Genomic DNA, 25,852 nt, shown 5'->3' on the forward strand with positions numbered 1-25,852 from the left:
TGTTTTCTCTCATTTTCCTAAAATGTTTCACATCTTGATCGACAACAGATATAGAGCTACCATATCCAAAAACTAGTGCTCGGAAAAATTAATGCAGAGAAAAATCATCATCGTCGGTGGTGAGAAGGGTGGGGAAGAAGACAGGGAATGGAAGAAGACGATGGTGGGTGTTGTTATTCAATGGAAGATTAGATAGACACATAGGTGGTGTTTGTTTTTTGTCTATAAATTTCCTTGGCCTCTTTTGTGTGCGCCACGCAGACCACACCTAGACATTAGCATTCATAAACTGTTTATTTTTTTAAAAGATCGTAGACCTAAAAAGCTATATGTGTCATCTTTTCTGTGCAGATGTAGATTAGAATCTTCTAACATTTTCAAATATCTTTTAGTCTAAAAAACACATATCTTTATTTTTTTTTAAAACAAAACTTAGATTTATTCCTACTTTATCTATAATAAACAATTTAGAAATAAAATGTAACAATACTTTAAGAAAAAGGGATTTGCCGAAACAACCATGACCTTTGTGACTAATTTATAAATATAATTTTAATTACGTTAGTGGTGGTTGGAACTGTTTATATATGTATGAAAATAATCATAATATTGTCTTATATTTTATGTGCTAGATTTTATAAAAAAAATATTTGGTGCAACATCATTCATTTCTTGGGAAAAATATTGATCGTTTTTTAATTGATTTAATCAAATAAAAGTTAAATGAAATTTTTGAAAATTTTCATTTTAAAATCAAAGTTCATTTCAATCCATTTATGCATTAAATTCTTTAATCCCTAATTACAATCTTTAAGGTATAACTTTGCGACCAAAGTTTGTTGGTTTTATTACATATATCTTATAGGTTCATGTTATTTACTTCTTTTCATAATTTATTTTAGCATATTTTATTTTATTTTTTAGTGAATCTGCATGCATTTTTTTTTTCTATTTGTTATTTTATATCTATTTCGGATGCTTTCTAGTTTTTGTGCTTAATTGCAGATTTTAGAAGACTAGCAAAGTGGGAGGGATCGCAAGTTGTGGGATGACAAGTAGGCTTGGTGCAAAAAGGGAACTTGTGGGCTTAATATTGGATTCAAAATAATGGTTGTTAGGGTAGTGGTTCATGCAAGAAGAAGAAAAAATGACTCAGCCGGTGATTTAATGTAGTGCAGGCCAAGATGCAAATGGTGGCCGAATTCTAATGTTCCACGCGACGTGCATGCTCCGACACGACTCGAGTGCTCTTACGCGACCTGCATAGCTCCTGCCGGGGCATTTTCAGGATTTCATGTTTTATAATTATATGGGGACGTTTGGTGGAGTTCTTTTACACTCTTGGATCAATTTTTGGAGAGAATTTGGAGGTTTTGAAACTTCGAAGAACTTGAAGAACATCAAATTTCATCTTTTGAATCTTAATGAATGTATAGTACACTAAAATTTTATTTCTTTTTCTTAAGTTTAGTCATACTAGGCTAAACTAATCTTGGTTGATGTTGATATAATCCATGGATAATTAGTTATTTGAAGATTATTATGAACTTGTGGTGATGTTTATAAAAGTATTTAACATTTCAACATCTTTTCTATTCATATATATTTATTCATGAGTTTAGATGTATGTTTAGTGATTAGTTGACTAATTTATTGATTAAGTAATGGATCTTCAAATTAGCAAACAATAAATGATTTTTATGTTTGTTTTCATTTCACACAAGCCATGAAAGTATTTTCTTCAACATGGTAGTGAAAACATTTTGACTCCTCTTGGATTTGGTGACTTTTAGATCTTAATGCTAGTTAACTTTCATTAATTACATGTTTCATGGGAATTATGACTTTAACTAAGAGAATATGATATGAGCTCATGTAACTATTTTAATAACTAAGAAAAGTCTAGATGATTTAAGCTTTTAGATCATTATAACCAAATTAGACTAAGTCAAGAGTTTTGCACAATAATATCTAATGATAATTAGCTAAATATCCATGTGATAAAAGACAAAGTCAACTATCTCATTTCTATTGATTTATATCAAACATTTTCTTTGTTTATTTGCAAGTACTTTGTTTTAGTGAACGAGAGTTACAACAATCAAAAAATTGAAAACCCCTATTTTATTTCTATTGTCTTTTTCTATGTACTTTTGCAAAGAGATTTATTAAAGAAACAGATTGAACCAATCCTTGTGGATACATCATTTTACCACTTTACACTATTTTTCTGTGCAATAATTAAAGGTTTATATTTGTTGGCATTGACAACCACCAATACCTGTTAATTTATACCATTTTATTTACATTTTTTATACAATAATACATAAATTTTGATCTAGATTTGCTAACTATTTATAATAAACTCATAATAGTATTGAAAAACTCTTTTAAGTTTAAAAACTAGTTTGTTTAAGTTTTAGTTTATTTCACAACATGCAGACGTTAAAAAAAACAAACAATATTATTCTTTCAAGTTGCAGATGTTTGATCTCCTTCTTCTATTGCTTAGGTCTACAGATATGGTCCGCATACTACAAACATTTTGTCTCTGGAGAAACAAACAACACCATAGTGGTCAGAAGATGGCAGATAAGTGGCGGTGATGGTTTCTGCCGTCGAGAAGAGAGGCGAATAAGAGAGAGGTGTGTGTGTGGATGGGGATAAAGTGAATATGATTGTAGTTAGGTTTGGGGATATGGGTTATATATTTATTATTTTATTTATTAATTTTTTCAAAATAGTTTTAATTAAAGAAAATATGAAATAAATAAAAAGGGTAAATAAGTCTTTTTATGTGGGCGAGGGACCAACCACGATAGAAGTTGAAATCGCAGGAACCTTTCATAAGACCGAAAAAAGTTAAGGACAAAACTTGATATTTAAAGAAATCTTAAAGATCATTTATGAAGTTTTGTCAATGCACACGTCTTGTTGACATTGGATTTCAAAGTGGTTCTTATTATATAACTTAACAATTATGAACGGATGAATAATAACATTACAACTCAACATTCGCCAGTTGTTTCGTCTCATTCACCTTCTAGCGACTCCTCACTTACAATATGTAACTGGTGGATAGTGTTGTTTTAGCTACCGCCACATCCTGTATGCTTGCTTCCCTCCTTTCCTTCTTCTTAAGCGATCACTTCTTTCTTTCAAACTCATCGATATGCAGGGGCGGAACACGGACTCTAGAATTATAGGGCCGTAACCAGAAATTTAAAACAAAACCATGTATACGAATTCAGTATGCTACGAAGTTATTGGTATCGGTTTTCGGTAAGGCTGGACGGAATGGGAGCGGGAAAGGGGTGAAGGAAGCTTCCCTCACTCTGGAACACCATCCCTTGGGTGAGGGAAGCAACCCGCGGGAAAGAGGTGGGGGGACGGGGTGTCGCACTCTCTCTCTTCATGCTATTGGTCATTTTTTTTATTTATCTTTTTTAATATTTATAAAATTATATACCTACTAAAAAAATATAAAAAATATATTAAAATTCATGATTTTAATTCCCTACAAAATAAGTATAATATATGTATGATATATATTTTAAATCATGACATGAGCTTTTGCTCATGGAGCTATATTTTTTATTAGGGAAAAAAAAATAAAAAAAATAGTGAGGGAAGCTTCCCAATTCCCACTCATTCCTTGGGTTTTAGGTGAGGAAAAGGAAAGTGAGGGAAATGATGGTGTGGCTCACAAAAAGTGAGGGAAACATCCATCTCATACCGTCCAGTCTAATAGAAACATCGAACGTATGGGTATTCGCATCTAAAACAATCGTCGGTTTCTCTTAAGAAGTTACTTGATTTATTATATTTTGATATAAACTACTTAACATAATTAACTAAATTTAACGAATAAAAAAAATAAATTAAAAATTTATAATTGTATTTTGATAAATAACTAATTATTTATATTTTACTAAAATTATTTTAAAAAGGTTATAACAAACTATATTTTAATGATAATTAACAAATAAAGTTATTTAATGATAATTTTGATAAATAAAGTTATTTAAATAATTATATATATATATATATATATATATATATATATATATATATAACAAAAAGAGTTAAATTTTTAACAGCAAATAAAGTTATTTAAATATGATTTGGGTTAGATTTTTATAGCTATAACTCTATATTATAATATTTAATAATAAAGTACTCTTATTGTTGCAGGCTTTTTGGTGTTGCAGTAAAACTTTTAAAAGCTATCCTACTTCACACCATCATATATTCATATAGATGTGTTCGGCACATTCTAGTGAGAGAAAAATAGACTTACAAGTTACAAGTTTGAAATCCAGCAAGACGAGTAAAAATCTCCAAGTCAGAGAGGGGAGCCAAAGGAAACGGTGTGTCAAAGCCACATTCCATGGATGTTAACTGGTCAGAATAGCAGTCGGTGAACTGATAAAGTGAGAGTTGAGCACTTCGGCGACAACCATATTTTCCGGTGTCATTTTTTTTCAGGGAACACTGATGATCCTTAGTTTACGGTTTCTCAAAGATTGTGTTGATAAATTGTATAGTAGAATAGTTTTTCTTTTGAAGTTTTATGAAGTTTTATTTTCAGTTAGGATTTGTTTTGATTTTTTCCTTAATATTCTAGATTCTTGTTTGATTACTTATCTAGTTTCCTAAGTTATTATTAGATGGAACGATCAACCTTTTGATTTTTTTATTACCTATTCATATAAATATTTTTTTTCTTGGATTATATAGAAATAAAGAGGGAGGCCAGAAAGATAGTAAAAATAAATAAAACCAAACATACATATATAGTAACGATATTAGCAGTTGAAAAACCAGGGGATCATGGCCCCCTTTGGCCCCTAAGAGGATCCGCCACTGTCGATATGGGTAGCCAACACCGAGGAGGGGCTGGTGTGGCACCTCCACAACGACGTTATGGCCTACGAAATACCGCCCCCACTTCTCGTTATGGTATTAACATCTTTCCATGGAAACATGGATCAATGGGAGAAAGGAACGAATATGATCAAACTTTTGATCATTGAACGGTCAATTTAAAAAAGAAAAATTATCTATAAATACATACCATTTTAAACATTTTTATTCACGCCATTCTTTACTTTCTCTATATTTTATACAATTTCAATACCTCTTTAAAAAAATGTGGATCCATTCAACTTGTCCGAACATGATGATGATTATATGTTCATCAACATGATGTAAAAGTATTACAATAATCTACTATAATAAATGAAGATCAATTTTGCCACGTGTAAATTTCTCATAAGTTTTGACAATTGTCATTTTGTGATATTTTAAAAATAAAATAATATCCACATGTCAATTTCTTGATTTTTTCAATTTTTAAAATTAAAGTCACATAATACTTATACTTATATATGTAAAGTATTAAATGTAATGAATGTGATAATAAATTACAATTAATATGTTTTTCATTCCTTATTTCAAAAAATATTTATTATTTACACTTTGATATTTAATCTTTTTAATCAACTCGTGTATTACACGAGTTTTACACCTAGTAAGCTACTAGAAGCAGACGTAGCCCTTGTACTAACAAGACATGCAGTGTTAAACATAAATCGTGAGGAAGGACATGAACGTCTATATCGCGATTACTTTGCGGATAATTGTGTCTACCCGTCAAAGAATTCAAAAGAAGGTTTTGTTTAAGTAGGAATGTGTTTGTACGGATGGTCAACGCCTTGGAAAGGAAGTATTGTTTCTTTCATTTTTATACATATTAATTATATCTTTATATAAAAAAATACATATTTTTACCTATTAAATATATGTTTAGGTATCATTTTTCCAATTGAGATGTGATACTAGAGATAAGCGGGGATTCACAGGATTGTAGAAATATGTTGTGGCAATTCGATTGATGGCTTATGGGGAGTCACCCGATTCCATTGACGATTATATGAAAATGTTTAAAAGAACTACAAGAGAAGGTGTGTATAGATTGTCAAAAGGTGTTGTTGAAACATTTTGCGACGTTTATTTTCGGAAACCTTTGTTGGATGATATGCAAAAACTATATGCAACAAATGAAGAAAGATATGGTTTTCTCGGTATGCTTGGAAGCATTAATTACACACATTGGAAATGGAGACATTATCCCCAGGCGTGCAGAGGGCGGTATGCAAGTGGTCATCATGGAGCGCATTCGTTGCTATTAGAGGTTGTTGCTTCCTAAGATTTGTAGATTTGGCATGCTTTTTTCGTGGCTTCGGGCTCTAACAACGACATCAATGTTCTTGATCAATCACCAATATTCAATGATCTTTTGTCAGAAAAGGCATCGGGTGCTCCTTTCATAGTGAATGGAAACAAATATAAGTTTGAGTATTATCTTACGGATGGAATATATCATGCGTATTCCACATTCGTGAGGCATTCCAACACCCAATGGAACTAAGAGAAAAATTCTTTAAGAGAAGACAAGAATCAACACGTAAGGATGTGGAACATGTTTTTGGAGTTCTAAAGTCGAAGTGGCAAATAGTAGAACATGCGGCATGACCATTTGAATTAGAAATTCTATGATATATTATGTATGCATGTATCATAATGCATAACATGGTAGTGGAAGATAGAGGACATAATATTGCACACTATATGCCAATGGAATCCATAAACATTCAATTTGAAACAGGAACAACATAATATTTTCATAGAGTGGTTGATATTCAACACGCACAAAAACACATGCAACTTTGTGATAACCGTCTAATTCTGGTCTAGTCAAAGTCAAATAAAGTCAACAAGTCAAACCCGTCAACTCTACTAACTCTTGTATACTAGGGTTCACTTTATGAAATTACTGTACAACTTACTATTTTAATAAGAAATCATCACTTGAAAAGTTTGTATTTTTAGATTTCTTGAACCCTAATCGGGGTAAGTGAGGTAGCAAAGCGATAAAACACTATTACATACCCTTCGGGGGTGTGTAAGACTCTTAAACATGGCTAAACGGGGTTTGCGGACCTTGCGTTTCAAAGCCAAACACTCAAAAAGGCCACAAAAGGAATCTCTCACAAATCTCTCCAAGTATGTCAAATCTCTCCAAGTATGCCAAATCTCTCCAAGTATCTCAAATCTCTCCCAAATCTCTCCAAATATGCCAAATCTCTCCAAGTATGTCAAATCTCTCCCAAATCTTTCCAAGTATGTCAAATCTCTCCCAAATCTCTCCAAGTATGCCAAATCTCTCCAAGTATCTCAAATCTCTCCCAAATCTCTCCAAGTATGCCAAATCTCTCCAAGTATCTCAAATCTCTCCCAAATCTCTCCAAGTATGCCAAATCTCTCCAAGTATGTCAAATCTCTCCCAAATCTCTCCAAGTATGCGAAATCTCTCCAAGTATGTCAAATCTCTCCCAAATCTCTCTCAAAACCTCGTTTGATTTTTTTTAATCATTTTGGACATCCCGACACTTGACTTGGTGAAAAACCACTCGAAACGGGATGATACCTTGGAAAATAGCCTTTTAGGGCTGAAGTCTCCCTATAGCCGAAGCCCCAAGGACCAGAACCGAAGTCTCCTGGAGGAACCGCAGCCATCGGACCGGAACGACTAAGGACGGAACTGCTGAGGACCGAGGCTGATGAAGACCGCAGCGCTGAACCGAACTCGAGACTGGAGCACCGGACCCGACCCCGCCTTCGGTCCCTTCGGATGAGTCCGCCTGCGGTACCTGCTCGGACCGAAGTCCCTTCCCCTCGGTTCCAATGCACCAACCAAAGCATTACTCCGGTTCTAAGGCTGCTGAGACCGGAACATCGCCCTAACTGCGGATTTTCCCGTTTTCCACCCGGTTTTCGACCACGACTCCGTTTTAAGCCCGTTTTTAATTATTTTAACGAGAGATTTTTACCCAAACTTATATTTTGACATATAAGACCCCATATATTCATAAATTAAGCATATTATTAGGGAAATCCTTATTGAAGAATAAAAATCTATTAAGTTAGATCTTGTGGTGGAGTGTTGACTTTGTCTTAGTGTGTGACACAAGCAACCACCCCATGCCCACTCCATGACCAACCATTGTCCTTCCACCATACCTGGTCACTTCCATCATCCTTCCCATCATTTTCTTCCAGCCATACACTTGAACAAAAGGTAGAATCATTATCGCTCCTCTCTCATTTCTCTCATTTCCACCAAAGAACAAACACCTTTCTCTCTCACTTCTCTCTCTCTCTCTCAAATTCGAGATTCAAGGGCTGATCATCAACTTTTCTTTCAGTTTTGGTAAGTGATATTATCCTTCTTATGATTATTTCACTTCCTTCTACTCAAATCATAGATATCTTACACAAACATCATCACATTCATGTTAGATCTTCGAACCCTCAAGGCATCTTCTTATTGTTCTTGAGTAGAACACTTCTTTTCTTCAACATCCATCCACTAAGAACACACAAGGTGAGTTCAAACCCCTATCTTTTCATGTTTTTCTTAAGTTTTAAGGGGGGGGGGGGGGGGATACAAGTTAAAACACCAAGAACACAACTAAACTCATTTAACAGCCTTCATCAGAAAAGTTTAACTCCATTCACGGACTGTTTTGGTCAACTTAAACATTTTAGTTTTCAAAACTGTATTAGGTGCAAATAGTTCAGGTTCATACCTTCAAAATGACTACTTTCACATCTCCATACGATTTTTCTACAATTTATGGTGATTTTTACAAAACTGCCTATCATTTCAAGAACAAATCCGGACCAGTCTGTGATTAAGGACTTTTTCACACAAGTTGGAGGTCACTAAAAATCATAATAAAATTTATGAACAAACTAGACTCATTTTCCAAACTCTCAGAATTTACAGATTCTGATTTGGACCTTTGATGATTTTTCTATAAATTTTCTAAGAACAGTAATAGAAATGTTAATACTAGAAAAATGCTATCAATTTCATTTGCACCTTGTAACTTGTTGAGCAAGGTGTGTATCATTATCTGAATATATGTTTTTACATTATGTGTTATTTCGTCTTGATGAATTGACATACATCAGAAAACAAATGGAGTTTACCTTCGCAAGTATGGTAATTAATTTATTGTTATAAACAAAGTTTACCTCCATTGTATACAAACATTTGATAAACTATGGAAGTATAGTTTATGTTGCTTTTACATTATAAACGATTATAATAAACTATAATAGGTATAGTTTATGTCTCATTACATTTCAAACTCTTTACCTAAGGTTTTCAGTTCACGTAAATCTGTTAATGAATAAATTTGTGAGACATTCGCTTCGCGTTACATCCAAGTAACGAAATCAAAAGTCCTGTAAATTGTAACCAGAGTCTCTTGTAGGGAGAACGTGATAGTTGTGTATAGATCTATATTGGGTCTGACAAACCCACACCTAAGCTGCATGCAACAGCTAGACCGGCAGGTCTGGGGTGACAAGTGTCATTTAACTTGCGACACCTGAAGAACGTCGTATTACGAGGCCGTCTGAGTCATAGTATGGTTATAATAACTCACATGTGGTATTAACAAAACATAAGATTTACAGGTTTTACTTCTAAATTTAACGAGTTTATGTCGATTTAAACTTGCATAAATTTCCTTAAGTATGGTAAAATACTTGTACACTTCGGTCTTGACTTTTAAGACTACAATGCATTACGTAAGAAAATATGGGATCTTTCTTGAACAAACATTATTTTTACAAGAAAAGGATTTCTAGCATCACCTTCAAAAGCTTATGAACTCACCAACTTAATTGTTGACACTCTTTCAAAACTACTTGTATTCTCAGGAAATCAATAAACAGGTAATCAAGTGCTTTTGAGGATGGAACGCTAAGGCGTCAAACATTGTATTTTTGTCAACATAATGTAATTGATTCAGAAACATGTAAACATATACTATGATGTAACCTTTTCAATTATATTTATGTTGGTTGTGTTTACTTTGATCACTATTAAAAATTGTTGTTACGATACTATACATGAAGTCCTGCACCCCCGGACGTTTCCGCTATCCTAGGTTTGGGGGTGTGACAAACTTCGAGAAGACTTGGCGGATCATATATATGATGGTAACGATGGTGATAAATAGTGTATTTAGAAAAAAAAATTATGTATTTGTTTTTCTTGTAATGTATTTTCTTCAATTTGAATATTATGGTTTTTTAAAGAGTATGTTTTATTTAAATAGTATGTTTTATATAATTATATTTTTTTAGAAATATTAAAAAAAGAGAAACTCGAAAAAAAAAATGATGACATGGAAATATTTTGGTATTATAACACGGTGACCATTTCCTACAATAGTGTTATAACATGGAGGGTGATGTGGCATGTGCGGTGACACTTTTTTGGTGTTATAACATGGTGACCATACCCACCAGCCTCAACTAGCGTCATAAACACGTGAATAATTTATGTTCCACTAAGCTTCTTCTACGACATGCTTGATTCTACTTTCTATCCTTGCGACACATCTTATCCTCTATATCACCTTTGCTTCCTCTTTTATCACACTCTTTAACCACAAATCGCCAACTTTCTCTTTTCAATCTCGATCAACTTACTACTCGTTACTTAATGTTTTGAAGATAGAAAAAGAAGTCGACAGAGATATATAATGTGAAAGAGGGGAGAGAAATAATAGAATCAGAAATTCCATAGGGATATGAAGACCAAAAAAGCTTCAACAACGACGATGGATGTGCAGGAAACTGGCTTCAACAATACTAGGGTCATAGTGGATGGATGGTTTCTTTTGGCAACATGATTCCATCTTTTATGTCCTAACTTTACAGTCTTCAGGTAATTTTAAATCTATATTCCCTTTCTTGTGACATATTGGCTTGGTTTTCTTTCGTTTATGGCTTGCTTTTCTTACGTTTATGGCTTGGTTTTCTTACGTATGTTAGTATGCCTTCTAGGTGTTCGATCAAAATTATGTTTGAAGTATTAAATCCTACAGTTCGTTATCTATAGTTTATTATACACTTATGATTAAATATCATATAAATTGATTGTATCTGACCCAAGTATGTATGATCTTGCAGGTGTCACAAATGATGAGGTAGAACCAATCGACTTATGGGAGTAAGAAGATGAAACTGTTAGTTTGAGTGTCCAAGGTCATTAACTAATTGGTAATATTTCTAATAATAGTATGGTCCTTTAGTGTTTCCCTCATAATCCAATTAAGCAATAAGGAATCGGGAGAAAATGAGTTATTAATTTATTATGAATTAATAAATTAATTGGAAATTGTTTTGGAATTAATTAAATGGTTTTAATTAATTAAATGGATTGAATATTTATTAATTCATTAATAATTAATTGGAATATTTTAGAACCTTTCGGAATAAAGAAATTGATTGATTTTATCTAGTGATAAAAGAATATAGACTAATTCCAATGTCGATAACGATTATCCCTGGAGATTTAAATTAAACTTGAGACAATAAATGGACTACTAGTGGTCAAACCATGACACTATGTTTTTGTCTCTAGAAATTCATCCACCTCTCCCCTCCCTCTCATATCTATGAAATCTATAACCTTCTTAGGGTTATTGAGATTTTTTATATATACTCTCTGTTAGATGTCATTTTATGCATATTTTCTATTAGTATATATTAGTATTTTGTATCACGTTTTATGTTTTTACAAATGTATTACTGTAAATACCGGCCAACTCATGTTTTTCACCAGAATTCGTGTATTTCTCATATTTTTATGTTGTATTCATGTACTTTGAGTGGGGCAACATTCTGGAAGCAGCCTGGATGCATTTTTGGAGCTTAATGACATTAAAACACATAAAGAAGATGGAGGTGGATTAAAAATATGCATTTTTGGAGCTTAATAGCGTTAAAACACCTAAGTAAGTCGGAAGATGTATTAAGAATAGTTGAAACTAAAATTTTCGGGTAAGAATTGTGCGTTTTTGCAGTTACGCGATGGTGGTGAAAAAACACTATCGCAACGAAAAAACACAATCGTGTTTCCATCCCATAAATTTTTCTGACCATTTGAGGACCTCGAAGTGAAAACACGATCGTGTTTCTATTCTAGGGATTTACGAAGCTGAAAGTTTGATTTTTAGAACCTCAAATGCAAAACACAATCATAATGGTTGTGTTTATGAAAAAACATGATCATGTGTTTGCCCAAAAGTCATAAAAAGGTATCCTACTTCATTAAAAGTCAGTCCGGAACATTTTCCGAATTTTCCCTATTTTTCGTATTTTCGAAAAATTGTGTGTGTAAGCCCTAGAATCTCTAACTACCTATAAATACAAGATTTTCAACAAACTAGCCAAAGGATAAGGGAATTTAAAAAAGACTCTTCAAATATATTTTATTCTATATTTATCGCTAATATATACAAATCTTAACAATTGAGGAAAATGGAATAAGTGGATCGCTATGAAGATAAACTTATTGGTCGAGGAACTTGTTACATTAAAGATATTATCAATCATACACGTGATGAACAAAATGCAACAAATGTTGGTATTTTTAGTGTTATCAGCATATTTTAGTGTGATTATTATTATTGTCGAGACAGTTGGTCGGGTTCACTTAACCATCTGAGACTGGAGATGTGGGGTGCACACTCGAAGTGTTAAATGTGAATTCGGGTAAACGGGGGTGTGGGTAGGCGTGGCAATTGTTGACACGACACGACAAAAATACACGACACGAAACGAAATTGGGACGAAATTGAAATTCGAATTCGTGTTTGTGTCGTGTTCTTGTTCGTGTCAAGTGTAAAAAACACGATGACGTGTCGTGTTCGTGTTCGTGTTCAAAATTCGACACGAAATTGACATGACTTAACATTTATTTTTCATGTTTGTCGTGTTTTTCGTGTTATGTATGATTAAATATTAATTAAATAAACTAATTTTTATATTATGATATCTTTGTCGTGTCGTGTCGTATTTGTCGTTTCTAACTGGTTCGTTTTCGTGTTAGTTAGAAAAAAAAACACGACATCGTGTCGTGTCGTGTCTGTGTTACAAAAAACATTGTCGTGTCAGACAGAAACACGACTCGATGGCCCGATTTGACAGCCCTAGGTTCGGGGGCAGCGCCCCTAAGTACGAGGTTCCAAGGGGCAGCACCCCGAAACCAAAATGGATTTTTATATAAAGAAACAGTCCAGCCATTCATTTTCCCGCCAAAAACCCACCGATGACATCATGGTGATGTATGTTTCGGTTATGTCCTAAAACTACTCCTTTTGGCGCCAATTTGGTGTAACCAACACGTAACCTCTTTTCGCTCCTTGTATAAATGCAAGGTAATTGTATAAATGCAAGGTAATTATTCAGGAAAATGGTTGATCATTCACACATAATAAATTGATCATTATCAATCTTTCTGTCTCTCAAGAATACATAACATCACAAGGTATTATGTGTTTAAGGTTTGCATTAGGCCTGTAATCTAAATCAAATTTCTTGGATTATCTCACTTCTAAATTCGTATATCTCATGCTATAAGAGACGAATTACATATTTCGGAAAGTGATAATCACGATCGAAGCAATATCCAAGCATTATTGTTATTCTGAATCCTTATTTTCTAACATGACTTCATTACATAATAATTATCATTATTTTATTAACTAGGTCGGTAATAGGTACCTTCTCACATTCATGTGGAGAATGATGGATGATGTGGAACTTGTAGGCAGGGAATTTGTAGTTGATTTCATGAGCCAACATGATGCTGATACATATTAGAGGATAATCGAGGGGCCAAAATGACTTCAAGTGGTGTTGCTTTGCCTATAGTCAGTCCCAAGCTTTCAGTCATGTCGACAGGTTGGTTTGATGGTTTTTTGAGGACAAACTGTTGAATCAAGCTAGCTAGCGTTAAACTCACAGCCTGAAGGGCAAAAGAAACACCAGGGCACATTCTTCTACCACTACCAAAAGGAAGCAATTCATAATGGTTTCCCTTGACATCGATACCCTTGTGACTAGTCAAGAATCTCTCAGGCCTAAATTCAAGAGGCTCTGACCAAATTTTAGGGTCACGTTGCATCTTATAGAGATTTACCAACAGACGAGTGCCTTTTGGAATATTGTATCCATCAACAATGCAGTCCTCGAGTGACTCGTGAGGAACTGAGAGTGGTCCAGCTGGGTATAAGCGGAATGTTTCTTTGATGATGGCATTCAGGTAGACTAAGTTCATCAAATCCGACTCCTCCACCAGCCTGTCCCTTCCAACATGCTCATCAATTTCATCTTGGGCAGTTTCTAATGCTTTTGGGTTGTTGAGCAACAATGCCAAAGCCCATGTTAATGTCAAAGATGTGGTGTCCACGCCTGCTACTAGGAGTTGCTGCATGCATGCGAAATGGAATTTAGTTTAATTACAACTTATATCTAAAAGATCTTGGAAAAGTAAATTCACTTACTTGACATGTGGATTTGATAATTGTATCATGGTCAAACCCCGGGAATGCTTCTTCAGAAGCACCTTGAAGAATGGAAATTAGCACATCTATGAAATCTTGGTTGCCTTCATGTTGCTGTGAAGAGTTACTATTCATTTTGTGTTCCTTTAACCACCCGTCAAAGATATCGTCCAAATCTCCCGCTGTCTTCTTCATGGCTTTTATGTATCCACCCACATCGAAACACCTGAGATAAGGGATAAAATCAGAAGCCACAAATGCCCCCATTAACTCGAAGAACTTTTTTACTATGCCCTGAAATCGAACGCCTTCTTCATCCTTTGGCGAAAACCTCTTCCCGGAAATAATTCTAACCATAATGTTTACTACAAAATTTCCAAACCACTGACCCATATCCACCCTCAACACCTCTGAACTCTTTACCGAAACATCATATAAATCTTTGATGGAGGCTCTAAGTTCTGAAGCTCGAATATGCCCAAGCATTTCAACTCGTCGTTGAGAAAGAACCTCGAGCGTTACCATCTTGCGTATTTGTCGCCAATACTCGCCATATGGAGTAAAGCCGAACATGGCATAATCATAAGCCATGAGTTTTACTGCCTCTGCTTTTGGTCGACTTGCAAAGGCCTTGTCGTTTGTTGTAAAGCACTCCTTAGCTATAGCCCCGTCACTCACCACCAAAGTTTGATGGACACCGAGGTTGATGGTGAAGATAGGGCCATGTTCTTCTACCATGTCACCTAAAACCTTGTGAGGTAGCTCAGGTCCACCTAGAAGATGTAGGTGCCCGATTATAGGCCATCCCCCTTTTGCTTGTGGTGGATTTCGGTTCTTCCCTGTTGTTGCCTTCTTTTTGCCGAGGGTATGGAGTAAGAAAACTAGTACTACAACAGAAGAAAAGATGGATGTAACAATTGTTGAAGACGAGAGATGCAACTCCATCGCTGTGTGAGCGGCTGCAATAATTGTGGAAGACGAGAGATAGAATTCCAACGCACTGCTTGGTTATGTGTAATTGTATATGTGTGCGCGCAATCCAAAAATATTTAAAATATTGTGAACCATACAAGATTCTTTTTTAAATTTCCTGCTTTTTTATCCCTTCTAAGTTACATTTATTTATACATATTCGTTTATTTCTAATATTTAATTAAAAGTTAGAGATTATGTGCAACAGATTATATTATTACAAAAATTCATCAATACTTTCAAATTGAAATCAATATCAAGTATATTATAACGTCATCAAATTACAAAATTAATTAAAAAGTATTAAGCAAAGCAAAAATACAAGATAAATTAAACAGGAAAGATTTACATTTTATTTAAATTTATTATGTTTAATTTGCATAGATTATTTAATTTTTACTTAAATCTTTTCGGTATAAATTAAACATATAACCTTGAGTAAATTACACGAATGGTCCCTGTGGTTTAGGGTAATTTGCGCGTTTGGTCTCTAATTTATTTTTTTAACTCAGACCGTCCCTATAGTTTCATTTTATTGCATCGTTGGTCCCTGATTGATGTAAAAAGACTATTATGTCCTTATGAATTTCTTTTTTAATTTTATTTTATTTATTAATCATTTTATTTTATTTTAAAAAAAAGAAAAACACAATAATCCAAATTCCCATGCCATATCCTTCACACCTCTCTTTCCTCCTTTCTTCATCTTCACAGCGTATCCTCCCTCTTTATAATTGGCTTCCCTTTCCCCTTAACCAATCTCTCCCTTTTTCTGTAAAATGACGAAGACATCAAATTCATCGTCGGAGACGATGTAGCTTCACCGGGTTCAGAACCAAAGCACACTTCCAATCATCTTCGGCTGCAATCGTCTCTCCCCTTCCCCTGTTCAGCAGCACAGCCACCTGCCATGAAAACCCACCTTAAAAGTCATCTTCCTTTTTTGCGTTGTTATTTCTTCATTAATCTGACTATTAGTGCTTGTATTTTGTTTCTCCAGGTAATTAAATCTGAGCTTATTTCCCTTAATTTGAATTTTCATTTGTAGTTCATAGGTCGATATGATGGTGGGTTCTTTGGGGATTTTTGAAAGATGAGAATGAAAAACGATCGAGAAATATCAATACAGTAGTTATTGTACTTATTGGGTTTTCAAATTGAGTTCATATGTGGATTTTTTAGGTTATAATGTTGGATTTTTTGGGATATTTTTGAGATATCAGAACAAATGAGTTTTGTTTTTTCATGTTGGTCGTTTGGTGATTGGAAAGCCAGACACGGTGGTCATCTTTGGTGTTGCTGGAAATCTCATTAGAAATCACACACAGAAATCGAGCCATTGTTTGATGGAGCGGAAATGAAATGTTGAAGGATCGTGCAAAAATCTAGAGTTGGTGAGTAAGAGATGTCCGGTGGCGGTGGTGAGGTCCGGCATCGACGATGCCCAGCGGCGACGTCTGGTACATTAGGGCAGCAATGTTTGGGGGAATAGGGGATGGGCATGGGAACTTGGATTATTGTTTTTTTTAATATATATAAAATGATTAATAAATAACATAAAATTAAAAAAGAAATACATAAGGGTATAATAGTCTTTTTACATCAATCAGGGACCAACGACGCAACAAAATCAAACTATAGGGATTGTCCGAGTTAAAAAAATAAGTTAGGGATCAAACGCACAAATTACTCTAAACCACAGGGACCATTTGTGTAATTTACTAAATAACCTTTCTTGTACCTTTGTAAGTATTATATGGAAATATCCGTTTTACGTTGTTTTTTGTGGATTTAAAATTTTGAAAAAAATAAAAAGAGTTATTATATTTTTTGAGTAACGATCGGGTGCTATTATACGTATCTCTTATTCACATAAATTGTCAAATCATGGGGATACATATACAATATTTTACTCACGAAGTGGATACACAAAACAATATAGGAGTACGTATAGAATTACTCTTTAATACATACACTACTACAGAATCAAAAATCACGGCATATATAATACGGGTTATAGAGTAATTCGTATTATATAATGTTAGATGGTTTAGAAAAGATTTAGTATACGGTTTTATTGAAAAAACAATTATACTCTATTTGGTGTAGTGCATGAAAAGGGAAATAGAATAGGCTAGAATATGCTTAGTCATTTATAGCTGTATTTTATATATAACATGATAAAGAGTCTTATATTTAAAATCTAATACCTAAAAAGTAGGCACCGTTATAGTAGGTCCACATCCATATTCTATACTACGGATGAGAATTTGACCCGAAAACTCGAACCGAACCGAACCCGAATCGAATCGAACTGAATTAGGCCAGAATAAGTTATTCGATTCAGGTTTCAGGTATCTATATTATGCTTATTCGGTTATCGGGTTATTCGCTTCGGGTTACCCAGATAAGAGTTTATTTGGTTCTAAATACTCGACCCGAATAAGCATTCCTCGTCCCCTTTCTCTGATCGACAGAAATCAAAATCACGATTCACACTTCTGTCATCGTCGTTCATAATAGAAATAAAAACCTTACGCTCGTTCTCTTCATTTCAAAATCGACCAATCTTCTCATCTATTTCCAAACTCGAAATCACTTATGTCCATCCTTCCTCTTGTTTCCGATTTTCAAAAATTGGAGATTCCTATTGTCTCTAAGGACTCATGAATGTGGCTATTACGTGTTGAAATGGATGCGTGAATTTGTCATGTATCGGCAATATGCATTCCTGAATGTAAGTAACTTTTGTAATATTGTTTTTTCATATTGTCTATTGCACCAAACCGTCTCTTTTGTTCAATAACATTTTTTGTTTTATTCTGCATATAGAACCTTTGGAATGATATAAACCCCATTCCATAAAAGTTGTTGGACAACGTGGTTAATGCATGGATGACTACTTTTCAAAGTAAATATATGAAATGAAGCATGTGTTTAATGGTTAGTTCTGTTTTCTACACTTGTTATTATTAGATTTATTTTGATTATAATATTTTTGTAATAACTTTTATTTTCGTCTAAACTATGTATAGTAGATAATAAGTTTGTTTAAGTTTTTTACATTATGTTCTCAATTATTGTGTTTGATTTTTAACCTTCTACGGTTTATACAAAGTCATGTATCATATGCTTTGTTTTTACACATAAAAATATAAAATCTTGACTCATCTTTGCTTTTGGTTCTTGATTAGCTTTTCATTGCTGATGGTTGGTTCGAGTCCCCTTTGAATATTTGAGCCATAGTAATCGGAAAGCTGCAAAAAGACAGAAGAAGTATCTTTGTTTTTTACTTTTTTTAGGTGTCATAGGTTTGTAATGAAAACAATGGTGCTTCTCCTTTGCCTTTTGAGTCTAGCATGATTGTGTCTTAATACTTTATTTGTAACTACTATTTTGTTATAGTTACTTTTTATTGTTTGGAATGACCAATTATTATCGTTTTTAAAAGCTAATATATTTATGTTTATTTTTAATTGTAGTTGTCAATTTTATAATTTTTCATGACTAAATTTCGGAACTTTATAAACACGCATATCCATGTATCAAGCTAAAGACCGGTATAATTGGTTTCGAACCTATTTTATATTTGATTTATTTATTAATTGATATATACATTATGGTTCTACAACCGTATTCTATGTTGGTGATTTTAGTGTCACCATGTCATTTTAGGTAACTGGAACTAACATGTGAGCTAAGGGGCTTCATGATTTGTACTCTAATATATGTACGGGGGTTGTGCGGAGTGCACGCATTATAAGATCGAATCAGAAGCCGGTTCGACGACTAGTCGGGGGTCCGGGGGCAGCGCCCCCAGGTCCGGGGTTTCCAAAGGGGCAGCGCCCCTTTGGCGGGGTCTAGGGGCAGCGCCCCTAGCGGGGTCCAAGGGGCAGAGCCCCTGGCTGGGGTGATTATGGTAAAACTAACGAAACTCGTTAGTTTTAGTAACCCTAATCCGGATTAATATTACTTGCTTCCAAAGCAACTAATGACGGCCCAACCCTAATGAAACCCTAATCGTGTTTAATATATAAACAACTCTTCCTTTCCAGAAGGAGGGACGTTCTTTAGCTCTCGTTTTCATCACACATTCACAGAACCATTTAGCATATTGGCTTACGTTTTCTGTGCCTAGAAACGTAAGTGTCCACTTGGATTATCCTAGGCTGAATTTCTTGTAACCCAGGCATAGGGTAGAAATATCAGTTCGGAAAGTGATAACACGATCCAAGTTGGTATCCAGATCTCCACCACAAACCCTAAATTTCCCAACATTCGAACTGATATTCACTGTTTCTGGAGATGGGTGACTCAATCCGCGAGATGACCACAAAGTTTGCCAAGTTGGAGAAGTTTGAAGGCGTCGATTTCAGGCGCTGGAAGAAAAAGATGCACTTCATGCTGACCACTCTGAAAGCAGCATACGTGCTGACTACTCCAAGACCAGCAGAGCCTGAGGAAGGTGTTGTTGAGACGGCTGAAGAGACAAGAAAGAGACAGAAGTGGGACAATGATGACTACATCTGCAAAGGTCACATTCTGAACGGTATGTCTGATGCTTTATTTGATATCCATAGTGAAGCCTTGTGTGCCAAGGAATTATGGGATACCCTTGAACTGAAATACATTACTGAGGATGCTTCTAGCAAGAAGTTTCTGGTTAGTGACTTTAATAATTATAAGATGGAAGATTCAAGGTCTGTCACTGAACAGTACAATGAACTCCTTGGCATATACGGACAGTTTAAACTGCACAAAATGAATATGGATGAATCCATAGTTGTGTCCACTATCATTGACAAACTGCCTCCGTCCTGGAAAGACTTCAAACATAACTTGAAACATTAAAAGGAGGAACTGGCATTGGTTCAACTTGCTAGTCACATTTGTATTGAAGAATCTCTTCGTGCGAAGGAAAGTGACAAATCTGAAAAATCCAAAGGAAAAGTTGAACCTGGACAGCCCTCGGTTCATATGGTTGAAAACAAACCAAGGAACCAGAACCACAAAGGACATGGCAAACGTAAGCAGGAACATGTCCCAAGCAACTCCAACAAAAAGAGAAAGGATCTGGTTTGTTGGAGGTGCAATCAAGTTGGGCATTGCAAGCGTGATTGTAGAGTGAATTTAGGCAACAATGGTGCTGGAAACAGTGGAGCCAATGGGAAAGTGAACGGGTCTTCGGCCCAAGTTAAAGGAGGTCAGTTTTTGACTAACTTTGATAATTCTAATCAGAATTATGTTTATTATGTTTCATTTATCCCTGAATCATTCTATGTGCAGGATGATGATGTTGCTTGGTGGATCGACTCCGGAGCAACGAACCATGTATGCAAGGATAAACGGATGTTTGAAACATTAACTTCGCTTGAAGATGGCTCGGTGCTGAAAATGGGAGACGATTCTTTTATTCCTATTTGTCGTTTAGGTGTCATGTGTCTTGAATTTACTTCTGGAAAGACAATTAGGTTATTTGATGTTTTGTTTGTTCCCAAGATTCGCAAGAATCTTGTTAGCTCTAGTTGTTTGAATTCTGATGGTTTTAAACAAGTTATTGAGTCGGATAAGTTTGTTTTGTCTAAGGGTGGAATGTTTGTTGGCTTTGGATATTTAAATAATAGAATGTTTCGTTTGAATATTGTTGACAAATTATTACCTGTTCAGAATGTAAAACATGCATGCTTACAAAAGTGACAAAACGGCCCTTTCCTAGTGTCACTAGAAATTCAGCTGTTTTGGAACTTGTACACAGTGACCTGTGTGATTTTCATTCCACTCCTTCTTTAGGGAATAAAAAGTATGTAGTCACTTTTATTGATGACTGCACTCGGTGTTGCTATGTGTATTTGTTGCACTCTAAGGATGAAGCCTTAGATAAATTCAAAATATACGAAACCAAGGTGGAATTGCAATTGGGCATTCCGGTTAAATGTCTCAGGACTGATAGGGGAGGTGAATATATGGATCCCATATATTTCCAATCAGTGGGTATCATTCATGAGACCACGGCACCTTACACGCCTCAACAGAATGGCATTGTTGAACGCAAAAATCGAGTTTTAAAGGAAATGGTAAACTCGATGTTGTCTTACTCGGGATTGAGTGAAGGATTCTGGAGAGAGGCCATGTTAACGGCCTGCTATTTGTTAAATAGGGTTCCAAATAAAAGGAACAAAACAGTCCCATATGAACTTTGGTTCAAGAAAAGGCCGAATTTGAATTATTTTCGGGTTTGGGGATGTCGGGCAGTTGTAAAACTTACTGAGCCCAAAAAGAAAAATCTGGGAGAACGTGGAATTGATTGCATATTCATTGGATATGCTGAACATTCCAAGGCATATAGGTTTTATGTAATAGAACCTAATGATTCGGTTTCAATTAACACTGTTATCGAATCGCGGGACGCAATTTTTGATGAGATGAGGTTTTCATCGATTCAAAGGCCTAAGGATCTGACTTTTGATGCTAATAAAGAGCAAAATTCAGAAAGTCAAGATGGTGGTATCGTGCAAGAACCACAAGATATTCGTAGAAGCAAAAGAGGTCAAGTTGCGAAAAATTTCGGATCCGACTTCCAACTGTACTTGGTGGAAGGTTCAAGGGATGAAATTAATCTTGAATACTCTTATTGCTATAGTATTGAAGATGATCCTAAGACTTATCAAGAGGCCATGGAGTCTCGTGATAATGCCTTTTGGAAGGAAGCAATTGATGATGAAATGTCATCAATTCTTGAGAACAATACATGGGTGTTGTCTGATTTTCCTCCGGGTTCTAAACCTCTTGGTTGCAAATGGATTTTCAAAAAGAAAATGAATTTTAATGGGACTATTGACAAATTCAACGCCAGGTTAGTCATTCAAGGTTTTAGACAAAAAGCCGGTATTGACTATTTTGATACGTATGCTCCAGTTGCACGTATTTCTACTATTAGATTGTTGGTTGCCTTGGCAAGTATCCACAATCTGGTTATTCACCAAATGGATGTGAAAACAGCCTTTTTAAATGGTGATCTTGACGAGGAAGTTTACATGAAACAACCAGAAGGTTTCATTATGCCCGGTATAGAGCATATGGTTTGTAAACTTGTAAAATCTTTGTATGGGCTGAAACAAGCGCCTAAACAATGGCATCAAAAATTTGATGAGGTGATTTTGTCTTTTGGTTTCAAAACAAACCAATGTGACAAATGTGTTTATAGTAGATTTGATGATGCTACTAGAGCTAGAGTGATCATTTGCTTATATGTAGATGACATGTTGATTTTTGGTACCGACCAAAATCAAGTGGATGAAACAAAGAAATTGTTGTCATCCAAGTTTTCCGTGAAAGATTTAGGAGAGGCTGATGTAATTCTTGGGATAAGAATTAAGAGGATGAACAATGGATTGGTAATGACTCAAAGTCATTATATTGAGAAAATTCTCAATTTGTTTAATTTTACCGAGTGTTCTCCTGTGAGTACTCCTATGGACCCAAGTGTGAAATTAATTCCAAATAATGGTATTCCCATTTCACAGTTGGAATACTCTAAGGCTATTGGTAGCTTGATGTATGCCATGACAAGTACCAGACCTGATATTGCGTTTGTTGTGGGTAAGTTGAGCAGGTACACTAGCAATCCTAGTGCTCAACATTGGCAAGCAGTGAATAGAGTGTTTAAGTATCTCAAGGGAACCATGAATTATGGTGTGAGTTACTTGGGGAGTCCTTCGGTTTTAGAAGGTCATTTAGATGCAAGTTGGATTACCAACATGGAGGACCATTCCTCAACTTCTGGTTGGGTATTATTGCTTGGGGGAGGTGCCATTTCTTGGGCTTCCAAGAAGCAATCTTGCATTACAAACTCGACAATGGAATCTGAGTTTGTTGCGTTAGCAGCTGCTGGTAAAGAAGCAGAGTGGCTAAGGAATTTGGTCTATGAGATTCCTTTGTGGTCTAAACCGATAGCACCTATTTCTATCCTTTGTGATAGTGTTGCCGCTTTAGCTAAGGCATATAGCCAGGTTTATAATGGCAAGTCTAGACACCTAGGTGTTAGACATAGTATGATTAGAGAACTAATCATGAATGGTGTGATTTCGGTTGAGTTTGTGAAATCGCAACAAAATTTGGCAGATCACTTGACTAAAGGTCTGACAAGAGACTTAGTGCACAAGTCTGTAATCGGGATGGGATTAAAGTCCATTTAATTCTATAATGATGAGACACCCAATTCCCTCCTAATATAATGTTAGGAGTTGAATTCAATGTGGAAAGCTCATACTTATAGATTGGAACACATGAAGTATTCATCCCAAGTATGTGTTCGGTTCTGCAAGTTAGCCAGGTTGAAGTTTAACTTCTTAATAATTCCTTTGATAAATGTATGTGCAGATACATGGAAAGGAGTTACCTACGTGATTGTGAAGTGTAGCCGCATTTCAAGAGGTTGTGGACTTGACCTTGATACGATCATGAGAGGATTGGGACACACGGCTTTATAATAGTGTCAAGTTGTATTATGCTAGAAATTCAATAAACTAGTACGTATTTTACTTTTTGGTATTCAAATGGGTTGATGGGTTCAATTCTTAGAACACCCCGATTCTCGAGTATTTGCAAGTGTATGATACTAAGTGGAAATTCAATCGTTTCGATATTTTCATTATGTACTAGTTTGGTTTGTTGTCGATAAGGTTATGTTTGTTCAAGGGTTACACTAAAATGGGGGAGGATTGTTGGTGATTTTAGTGTCACCATGTCATTTTAAGTAACTGGAACTAACATGTGAGCTAAGGGGCTTCATGATTTGTACTCTAATATATGTACGGGGGTTGTGCGGAGTGCACGCATGTATAAGATCGAATCAGAAGCCGGTTCGACGACTAGTCGGGGGTCCGGGGGCAGCACCCCCGGGTCCGAGGTTTCCAAAGGGGCAGCGCCCCTTTGGCGGGGTCTAGGGGCAGCGCCCCTAGCGGGGTCCAAGGGGCAGAGCCCCTGGCTGGGGTGATTATGGTAAAACTAACGAAACTCGTTAGTTTTGGTAACCCTAATCCGGATTAATATTACTTGCTTCCAATGCAACTAATGACGGCCCAACCCTAATGAAACCCTAATCGTGTTTAATATATAAACAACTCTTCCTTTCCAGAAGGAGGGACGTTCTTTAGCTCTCGTTTTCATCACACATTCACAGCACCCTTTAGCATATTGGCTTACGTTTTCTGTGCCTAGAAACGTAAGTGTCCACTTGGATTATCCTAGGCTGAATTTCTTGTTACCCAGGCATAGGGTAGAAATATCAGTTCGGAAAGTGATAACACGATCCAAGTTGGTATCCAGATCTCCACCACAAACCCTAAATTTCCCAACATTCTATTTCCTAGATTAGCGTACTAAATCTTCTTATATATTACGGTTCTACGATTGTATTCTATTACTTAGATTATTGTACTATATATTCTTATAGATTACAGTTCTACAACCGTGTTCTACGCATAGTTTACCGTATTATATCTTCTAAATAGAATACGGTTCTACAACCGTATTTTATTGTTTATTCAAATAAAACACGCTCTATTAGAATACGCTTCAATGTCCGTATTTTAATCGCTTTTTCAACCGTATTTTATTTTTGATTTTGTAGTAGTGATATATAAATGTGTGTGGAGTTTTAAAGCAAAATACTTTAAATTATGAAGTTTGAGTGTAAAATAAGTAGTAGGTGTAAGAAATCAAATTATTATGCAAAAAATGACCAAGGTTACATGCATGGGGTTATAATTGAAAATTAGTAAATAATAAAAAGGGGTGGGGGTCGAGAACATCCTAGAGTCGCAGAACAATTGTGATATAATGTTAGGTATTATTATATGTATTTTTCGCTCGTATAAATTGTCAAATTATAGGGATAACACATACTATGTCATTCACAAGGAGGTATACGAAGCAATTTGAGAAGTACGTATAAAATTATCCAGAATTTTCCTTGAATAACTACAAATTGTTTTCTCTTATTTTGTGGGGACGTGCGAGTAATTTTCAATTGTATTTAACAAACTCATAAGCTTTGATGTTTGTTTTTCGGGGTACGTAATCTATAAATTTTTATTAGGTAGTGACCACTTGTTGTAAAAAAAACAGCATAAAGACATTTTTATAAATTACAGGGACAGTTTTATATTCTATCTTACCAAACCTGCCAAAATAAGAAAGTATTACGGGGAAAGTGTCAAACCCAAAGAGTATATTATTTAAACACAAACATATGGACCAATTGTGTAAAAAATGATACATGTTGACATTTTCTGTTAATTACATGGACATCTTTTGCAATTTATTTTCTATAAGGGGACCAAACCTAACATACAAAATTCAATTTTGAGTGGGTGATAATGACATTTTACGAAATAGAGGGATGTAACATACCAAAAACCATGGTAGATTTTATCAAATTT

The 25,852-nt window shown here is 35.1% G+C and overlaps 1 protein-coding gene and 1 long non-coding RNA gene across 2 annotated transcripts; one reads left to right on the forward strand and one right to left on the reverse strand.

Moving 5' to 3' along the window:
- Positions 1-13,452: 13,452 nt before the first annotated feature.
- LOC145161375 (cytochrome P450 CYP82D47-like) lies at positions 13,453-15,445 on the reverse strand. The gene is made up of 2 exons (XM_079080887.1): positions 14,439-15,445; positions 13,453-14,362 (listed from the first exon to the last, which is right to left on the reverse strand). Exons 1-2 carry the CDS (start codon positions 15,381-15,383, stop codon positions 13,724-13,726), a joined length of 1,584 nt encoding a protein of 527 aa, XP_078937013.1. The 5' UTR covers positions 15,384-15,445; the 3' UTR covers positions 13,453-13,723.
- A 652-nt stretch (positions 15,446-16,097) lies between these two features.
- Positions 16,098-18,730, forward strand: LOC145161376 (uncharacterized). The gene is made up of 3 exons (XR_013738484.1): positions 16,098-18,147; positions 18,243-18,353; positions 18,605-18,730. It is a non-coding gene; the product is annotated as an uncharacterized LOC145161376 (long non-coding RNA).
- Positions 18,731-25,852: the final 7,122 nt, after the last annotated feature.

Source organism: Lactuca virosa, chromosome 2, assembly GCF_052849685.1.
Source record: "Lactuca virosa cultivar CGN04683 chromosome 2, Lactuca_virosa_CGN04683_v6, whole genome shotgun sequence".
Classification (NCBI taxonomy): domain Eukaryota; kingdom Viridiplantae; phylum Streptophyta; class Magnoliopsida; order Asterales; family Asteraceae; genus Lactuca; species Lactuca virosa.

What these genes read in the sequence shown, in the direction of transcription:
- LOC145161375 (XM_079080887.1), bottom strand. Translation starts at nt 15,383, where the DNA reads ATGGAGTTGCATCTCTCGTCTTCAACAATTGTTACATCCATCTTTTCT. An exon ending in TTATCAAATCCACATGTCAA is followed by an intron (nt 14,363 to 14,438) that starts GTAAGTGAATTT and finishes GCATGCATGCAG; the next exon opens with CAACTCCTAGTAGCAGGCGT.